Source organism: Onthophagus taurus, chromosome 11, assembly GCF_036711975.1.
Source record: "Onthophagus taurus isolate NC chromosome 11, IU_Otau_3.0, whole genome shotgun sequence".
Classification (NCBI taxonomy): domain Eukaryota; kingdom Metazoa; phylum Arthropoda; class Insecta; order Coleoptera; family Scarabaeidae; genus Onthophagus; species Onthophagus taurus.
The window spans coordinates 9,822,517-9,831,721 of record NC_091976.1 but is presented as its reverse complement, the minus strand read 5'-3'; the positions used below and the strand labels follow the sequence as shown (position 1 = coordinate 9,831,721).

Below are 9,205 nucleotides of genomic sequence, written 5' to 3'. Positions count from 1 at the left end.
TTCTTTATGTAAGGTTTAGTATATAAACATTGTCAGTTATAGATTGTAAATTAATAATAATAATAAAAGATTGTAAAAAGTGTAAAAAGTTGTTTTAATTTAAAAGAAAAAATAGTTAATCTAAATGAATACATGGTATGTATACATTGGGTTGGGTTGGTATGACTTGGGTTGTACATTGAAAAAGTATTAAATTGGAAGAAAAAAGGAAGAAAGAAAGGGGAAAAAAAAAAAAAAAAAAAAAAGGAAAAGGGAAAAGGATTGTTGATTGAAACTCCTCCTATGCTCCTCCCATGCTCCTCCTCAGGCTCCTCCCAAAGTGGAGATGGAAGAGTGGGGATGGGAGTGGGGGAAATCTAAAATTCCCCCCCCCCAGTTGCCAGGAAAGTTGAGCCAGAAAAAAAGTACCCCCACTCTAACTCCGCCCATTCCCCACTCCTCCCCCTTGTCACGCCCCACCCCACGCCCCCCTTCATTACTCTACTATAAGAAGGCACCTCCCAGCCTTTGAAAGTCACTTAAGTGTTTGTGTTCTTCAGTTTTTGGTAAGTACAACCTTCTTTATTATCATGTTTATATAACGTTCATTTTCTCTCCATCACTACAGCTCTTTCCACAACTTTCTCTTTTTTGGTGAGTAAAACTATATTTGTTTTGCATGTTTATATAATATTTAAAATTGTTTTTTCCACTCCTAGACATCCTTGCTCATTCAGCTTTCTCTTTTTTTGCTGTGTTTTATTTGGTAAGTAACCTTTTCTACTTCCATGTTTATATAATATATTCTTGCTTTATTTCATCATGACAGCTCGTTCTACTTTGTTTTTGTGAGTACAACTTGTTTATTTGTTTGTTATGTTAAATTGATATTTTTTTCCCAATTCCTACAGGAGCTTACTGCTGATCAGTTCGATTAGACCGATCAGTTTTTAACATCGTAATTTCAGCAACTTTTTTCTGGTAAGTATAGTCTCCTTTCTTGACATATATTGTTTTTAATCTTGTGTTTTTCATTCCTATAGCTCCTTCTATTTTTTCAAGTTAACTTTTATTGGTAAGCATAACTTTATTTTTTCGAACGTTTTATCATTCATATCCTATCATTCAGCACTTTGTTGACAAGCACTCTCTGCAGTTAGATTTTAACGTGCAACTGTATTTTTCATCAAGCGATGTAAGTATACATGTTTTTTTATTAAAATAAAATTAATTAATTTTCTTTTCTTATCAAGATGTCTCAAGACGGTTTTAGTCAAATTGATTTAACTGCTCCGGGTTTCGCCAGCCAGGAATCCTTTCTGTTAAACAGTTTTGACATAAACCTGTTGAACATGTCGACTGTTGAGAAGGCTCTGGATCCAAACGTGCAGCCTAATGAGCAGCCGATGGATCCAAACGTTGAATCTAATGTGCAGCAAGCTACGGCGCTTCCAAACATCGCAGGTTCCTCGAAGGTCGACGATAAGAATGTGAAACACCTTTCACTTTCACTTCGTCGAAAGTCGGGGAACCGTGAACACCGGAAGAAGGGTGCAGGTGTGTGGTTACCGTCAGATAAGTATAGAGAGCTTCGACGGGAGACCCGTGCTCGTTCGCGAAGTACCAAACACAAGCGTGTGTCAGTTGAACCTGCGACTCTGTCAAATGTTGAAGTGACACACTCGGAAGTGGCTAGCGGCGATGAGTCCAACGACTCTCTTTCTTTAATGGCGGTATCCCAACACTGCACCGAAAACCGGACATACCTTAAAGCTATTAATGCAGCTTTTGTTTCTAAGGCTTCTTCTTCTAAAGCTTCGTCGATTCCCACTCCCCCTACTAACATAAACATTCCTACCATAGAAGTTCCCTCATTAAGCCCGAAAGTACAAATCTTAAGGGTGGACACAATTCCCGCTACTTCAGTCATTTCCGATGTACCTGCCAGCCTTTTTTCAAATGCAATGTGTGCAGCAGTAGAAACAACCAAAGAGGAGATTTTGACCGAAATTAATATTTTGTATCAAAATTTTTATAAAGACCTTCATGCAAAGGTACTTCAATTGCAGACCTCTTTGAGAGAACTTGCACAGTTTAGGGAAGGGCTGGCGTCGAGTTCTAACCACTCTTTAACAACGTCACTCGACATCACCGTTGCAACATTAACCGTTGAAATGAAAAAAGCAGAATTCATTTTGTCTTCTTTACATACTAATAACTTCCCTTCCTAGCTAAAAAGATGTCCGGTAGCAACAACTTCGGGAGGGTGCTCACGTTGGAGCGAAGAGTTGCGTCTTTGGAGGTCAAAGTAGATACCCTGTTTCAGCTGGTAGGCTATATCTATAATCTTTTTTGCACGTTTTTAATTTCATAATCTTCTTAGGTAAACAGTATTGTCTCAGAGTCGGCAGTGGTGAGAGGGCAGGTGCATGTTCAAAACATGCACATACACCATTGTTCGACTGGGATAGAACCTCCGACACCGACACCTGCAGCGCCTCCGCCCCCGTATGAAGTGCGGGATGAGCAGGAAGAGGAGGAGGAGTGGTAACCATTTTTCCTCCTCTTCCTTAGGTTAGGTTATGTTAGGTTATGTTAGGTTAAATGGTTAAGGTATTATACTTATTATTATTATTATTATTATTATTATTCTTCTTAAATATATGTATACATAGTTTCTTTTGCTATATTTTCATTCAGTCTTATCCAATTCATTTAGTACGAGAATCATGATCGACGAGAAATTAAAATGTTTACCGCAACTTCTAACACTGCCTATAGTAAATTTTAGTAATGGTTCGGTCGAAGAACACTTTACAAGACACAGCAATTTATTTGGTGGAAAATGTAAGCGAGGTTTAATTGTAGGACCCTCAGGTGTCGGAAAAACAAATGCTATGTTATCGCTTTTAGTTGCACGTAATGGGTTGCGCTTCCTAAACTTGTACTTATGCTCTAATTCGTTATACCAAAATAAGTACGATTTTTTAAGACGTTTAATTGAACCTATAAAAGATTGCGGTTACTATGAATTTTCTAATATAGACGAGTTCATTCGACCGGAAGATGCGAAAGAATATTCGGTAGTCGTATTTGACGATGTTTCCTGTACAGGTCAAAATGTCATTAAGGAATTTTTTTCGTATGGTCGACATAAAAACATTGATTGTTTTCTAATTTGTCAAAGTTATAGTGCAATTCCAAAACAATTAGTTCGCGATAATTGTAACTTTTTGGTGTTATTTAAACAAGACTTAACAAATTTAAAACACGTATTTGAAGATCACATAATGAGCGATATGGAGTTTCATCGGCTAAAGGAAATTAGCGATGCTTGTTGGGAGAATAGACACGGCATCCTAGTTATTGATTTAGATTGTAGTGTATCTAAGGGACGTTACCGTAAGGGTTTTGATAAATTCATTGAAGTTTAAAACTAACGACTTCAGCTGTACAGTTCGTAGTAACTTCACATATATCATACAATGAACAAGACGATAGCTGCAGAACTTATCGCGGCACGAGAAGTCGTGAGAGACAAAATTCGTTCTTTAAAAGAAGACTTAGAGGAGTCAAGGATTCGGTCGGAAACCGCATATGCACCCATCGCAAGGCCCTTACAGGATATTGTCGCAAAACTTGACACTGCGCCTTTACTATCCATTCCAAAACGAAGTTTATCTCCAAAAGAAGAAAAATTGATATCTAAGATACAACGCTACTCGCCGGATATTTCTGACGTACCAGCTAAAACCGAGACCGAATATTTTATTCGAAAACCGAAAGTTCCATTAAAAGAACAACGACGAAAATTTGCTACATCGACTCCTGAAAAAAGGTTGGTATCTTCTCCCACGTCTTCTCCTCTTGGTCCATTAGCTCATGCAGAAGAAGAAGTATATGAAGTTCCGCCGGGCGAAGAAGAAGAACTCCTCGATTCTAGCGAGGATACCGGAGCTCTTATTTCGGACGCACATAATCGAATAGAACGACTTAAAGATGAAATAGAAGAAAGATTGGAGTCTCCAGAGGTACAAGCCGCTTTGAGTCAGTTTCATCCTTTGCCCAGAACGTATATTGTTGGTTTAACAACTGATTTAAAAGATGATTATGATCGTTTATACGGTGTTCGCGAAACTCCCGAAGGTTTCTACATTGGAGTCAGTCCTGTTCACTTTGAGGATCAGGATATTCACGTTGGAAACTTCAAATATACGGGAACCGTTGGTTTATATGATTTACTATTTAAAAACGAACCGGGCAAATTTACAATTCAGGACATGCGCAACTACAAAGATATCTTACTACGTTCAAATGCTCCGTACATTAATTACATTCCAGAGGCAGGTATGACTACTGAGGACGACAGTGGGAAATTTCAGAATATTATCAAGCCTATCGTTGAAGGTAACAAACCCAAGGTGCATTGGGCTAAATACTGGCCGAATCCGAAGAAAAAAGTCGGTGGTGCATTACAAAAACAAGTCGTTCCTGGGGCTCTTATCGAATACGAGTATTGGGACGATCCCAACGAACTTGTCGACAGACTGCGTTTGTTGATGGCCTCGCAAACTGCAGGTCATTCTGCACATGTCAATGAAATATCATCAATAATATCGGAGCTAACAGAGGCCGAGATTATACGTTAAAATATTATCATAAATATACGTCTCTCACATTTTTTGTTTTAAAACACCGACGTTTGTGAACTAGAGCAGATGAGTTTAAGCAAGTTCGGAAAACATTCGTCTAGTATGACGATCGATAAGTTTGGTAAACACGTACACGGACACAACATTGCTGCTCATTTTAATAAACGTGAAAACTTACAACGATATTTCAAACAACCAACTATACTTACGTTTAGCGGAGATGGAACTACGGATACAACGGATAATTATTACATTATTCAAAATTTAGGTTACGTAAGTAAATATATAAACTTTTTATATATTGGTGAAATAGTGAAATACCGATTTGAAGGAGACGTTGAAATGATTATTAACGGGAGTATCTTCGATCCAAATAAAAAGTTAAATGTTCTCTTCTTTGGAGATAAAATAGTTTGCAAACCCACAACGAAGACCACTTTACTCAAGAAACCATTTATGGTAGAACTGCTCATTGAAATATCCAGAAAATGAGCGATATTAAAAGGTCCGTCGTAAACGAGTTGCACGCGTCCGCGAGGAAAAAGTATAAACGCAGACGTGTTATTATAAAAGGTTTAACGGACTTATTTCAAGCTGATTTAGTGGAGATGATACCTTATTCAAAAGCAAATGGTAATTTTAAATATATTCTAACAGTTATTAATGCTTTCTCAAAGTATGGATGGGCTGTACCACTAAAAAACAAAACTGGCAAAGAAGTTACGCGAGCTATGGAAACAATTCTATCGGAAAAGCGGAAAAACATACCGAAGAATCTGCAAACGGATAACGGAAAAGAATTTTACAATGAGGATTTTAAAAAGCTCATGTCACGATATCACATCAATCACTACAGTTCATTTTCCAATTTAAAGAGTTCTATTGTTGAACGGTTTAATAGAACAATAAAAGAAAAAATGTGGAAAGAATTTAGTATGCAAGGTAACTATCGTTGGTTGGAATTGCTTCCCAAATTAATTCTAGATTATAACAACCAAGTTCACAGGACGATAGGAATGAAACCTAGCGAGGTAAATAACAGAAACGCATCGACACTGTTAAAAACTGTATATAATTACATAAAAATTGTCGATCCTTATACCAAAAAATTTAATGTCGGTGATCACGTCAGAGTGAGCAAGCATCGACACGCCTTCACCAAAAACTATACTCCCAATTGGTCTAACGAAGTGTTTACAATACATTCTGTTCGTAATACTTTCCCAACAACATATCTGCTCAAAGATGCATCCAATGAAAAAATTATGGGTGGTTTTTATCGAGAGGAATTACAAAAAGTTAAATATCCTGACGTCTACTTGGTGGAAAAAGTGCTACGGCGAAAAGGAAATCAAGTGTTTGTGAAATGGTTAGGATTAGGTCCGTCTCATAATTCTTGGATCTCAAAAACTAACGTTCTTTAAAACGTATAAAGACCTATTTAAAAGTTTACAAGACTTTATTAACAATCGAACATTACAAATACATTATTATTATTATTCTTTACAATTTTTTTTAAATTAAATTCATTTATTCGCATTCAATCTTTTTATCAACCAATGACCCCACGCCAAAGTATTACATCCGTTCGGTAATATGTATCGTTTATCATCGCACGATGAAAGAGCAATTTTATTCTTTAATTCGGTATACATAGTATGAAATTCTGACTTAAAAATGTACATTTTTTTATGAACCGATCCGCCACATTCAACCACACGTTTATAATCGGTCACGCTTAAATGTTTATCTATAACATATTTCTTTACTCCTTTAGCCTTTTTTACATTATCATTCAACAAGGTGATGCAGTACGCCTTAGCTCCTGTTCCAACAAATGACGTTATGCACCTGTTTGGATATTCATCTTTCATTCTTCCCAACACAGATCGACCGCGAGGTATATTGTGTATATTCTCTAACGGATAATTGGACGTGTCAAAAAATTCAATATTTTCTTTTATATCCTCATATACATTGGGAGTAGTAATTTCTAGGATTAGGGAATCAGTATCGGTGTATAAAAGTGTTATGTTATTTCCATATTTAACTTTTAAGTAATCATAGAAGAAGCTGTACATTACGGTTTTCGAAAGCTCTAATATACTGAAACCCACATACAGCGGTTTGCAATAACGAACTTCCGCGACGTTCAATTGAACGGCTATCAAATTATCGCAAAATATTTTCGAAGATTTAAAATTTGGTTTAGCTATTAGGGCTTCCACGCCCGGTTTCTTATGACGACATTCCCAGTGGGTAACTAGTCTTATATCCACTCGCTTTTCCACATTTTCCATTGTCTTACCGTATACGATGTTATTCATTGCTTTGTAATGATTTTTTTCAAATTCATTCTTAGCTTTCGCACGTTTATCGGAATTGAAATCGATGTAGCTCCGCATCCAGTTGGATTGTTTAAATTCTAATACTCTGTAAATCTTCGTTAGTTTCAATCCGAACTTGATACACTGCTTTAGATTCACGTAATGAATGATGTATTTTGTTTTATTTTCCAAATTTGCTATTAACTTTGCATTTTTTGAACCTGGGGGTACAATCCGTTCTGGACAAAATGGCAAATCGTTGTGTTCATCATGTATTGCTTCCGGATACTCTAAATCTACCTCGAACACGTAACCCTTTTCGGAATCGTCTTCCGTATTGTAAATATCTAACTTTTGAATCTCTTCATCTGATAGCCATCGAAATCCACCCGTCGGTAATTTTCGTCTCATTGCGTGTCCATACAAATTCGTAGCGTCGAGATACAAAATATAAGATGGGTCTTTGGTTTCATCAAATTCCATCATTAATTTATTGTTAGCCTTCGCACTGCGTTTAGTGCACATACTTAATCCACCGCGAATACCATTTTTAAAGAAGTGTAACATGTCTATGTCCGTTAATAATTCTAATTTTACCCCTGTCATTCGTAATAATGCATCCCAACCGAAGCCCGGCGCTGTGAAGTAATGACATGGATCTAAAGAGTAATACTTCATCGAGATGGTTCGGAAATTCTCAAATACGTCCGCCAAAAGTAAAACGTCAGACGTTAAATAAATGTCGCTATATTCGCCTAAAGTGCGACAGTTAAATAAGTTCCACACCGTTTGTGCACGACAATAATTTTCTTCGGTTATACTATCGTCGCATAAAGTATTGTAAAAACTACTTCGATCTGGCAGAGCGGTAAGATTCAGCTTTTCGAATGAATCCACAAAGGAGTACGGAAAAACTCCTTTCTGACGTATAAGTCGAAACTGTTCTTCGTTCCTAAAATATTTTCTGATTTGAACGCATTGGTTGTCTTCCAAAAATGAACCCAACTTCTCTAGCGATAAAGCCATAAACCTAAATGAATCCACAAATCTCAATTTCATATGAACCCGCCTTAGCTTTCCCTTGCTGTCAATGTTTTCTCCTACGATAATTTTTTTCGAAAATGATATATACTTTTCTTTATTCTGTGCTATAACGTCCACGTCTTCTTCTTTTAATGCCATATCTTTCACAAACATATGACAATCGTAGTTCGAAAGATTGTGAAAGAATATCGGTATGAACTTTGGTAATTGATAATTGATGTTACATACAGCATGTGCGGGTCCTCTATACAACCCAGTTAGGTGATCATGATCGCACACTTTATTACCTTCTTTTATTTTGTGCGAACAAATGTGACAGATATCCTGCATCTCATGTATTAATCTATCAATAGGTGGTAATGGGAGCATTTCTTTTGGTTGGCTTAAATAATTTTTGTATATATTCAGAACGTCATGTTCCAACTTGCTCATGAAAATTTGAGCAGCATTACATCCGCGATATATTTCAAACTTCGACAATGATTCGTCATATGAACATTTTATATAATATGCAAATGCATAAGGTTCGTGTTTGAAACATTTGACGGAGTATGAATTATCATCGTTAAGTTCTGTTGCTTCCGCATCGGCGATCGGTTTCTGTAATGCTTCAAAATCTGCATACACCACGAACGGTATTTTTAATTGTCGTTCAAAATTTTCGAACTGTAGTATATTTTCCTTTTCTTCATTTCCATATTTATTTATTTTCAAATTTGTTGTTGGTAAAATTGCCCTTACCTTGCTGCAATCGTCACTTTGATGACGGATAAGTTTATTTTCTGACGTAAAGAATACCAAGCATCCGTCGCAAATATACTTTTCATGACCATTCTGCGATGCTTGCGATGATAGTAATCGAGACAGATTTTTTATCCAACTATAGTGACTATTCCCGGAATCATTTGTAACCAATAATAAATTTATATGTCTTTCTTCTTTTTGTCGACATATATACATTGTAATTATGTCATAATTCATAACACCGTCTTTAAAATACTCATTTATTCCATATACATTAATAGATAGTTTGTTCTGCTTTTCAAATACAGGTATATCTCGTAATTTAACTGGAAAAACAATATTTGAATAGTCTAAGCCGCAGTCTAGGTAATTCGGATACGAAGATGTCCTCTGTGGTAAACCGTTCGGTTCATGTAGTGCGGATGTTACAGCCCATGCAAAACATGCATCATCCGCGTT

General features: G+C 36.5%; 1 protein-coding gene and 1 long non-coding RNA gene across 2 annotated transcripts; both read left to right on the top strand.

Annotated features, from left to right (window-relative positions):
• The first annotated feature begins 242 nt into the window (after positions 1-242).
• Positions 243-1,126, top strand: LOC139431857 (uncharacterized). The gene is made up of 3 exons (XR_011641895.1): positions 243-960; positions 1,023-1,054; positions 1,109-1,126. It is a non-coding gene; the product is annotated as an uncharacterized lncRNA (long non-coding RNA).
• Positions 1,122-2,556, top strand: LOC139431856 (uncharacterized). Its single transcript, XM_071200073.1, has 4 exons — positions 1,122-1,174; positions 1,233-1,536; positions 2,211-2,308; positions 2,363-2,556. Exons 2-4 carry the CDS (start codon positions 1,233-1,235, stop codon positions 2,528-2,530), a joined length of 570 nt encoding a protein of 189 aa, XP_071056174.1. The 5' UTR covers positions 1,122-1,174; the 3' UTR covers positions 2,531-2,556.
• Positions 2,557-9,205: the final 6,649 nt, after the last annotated feature.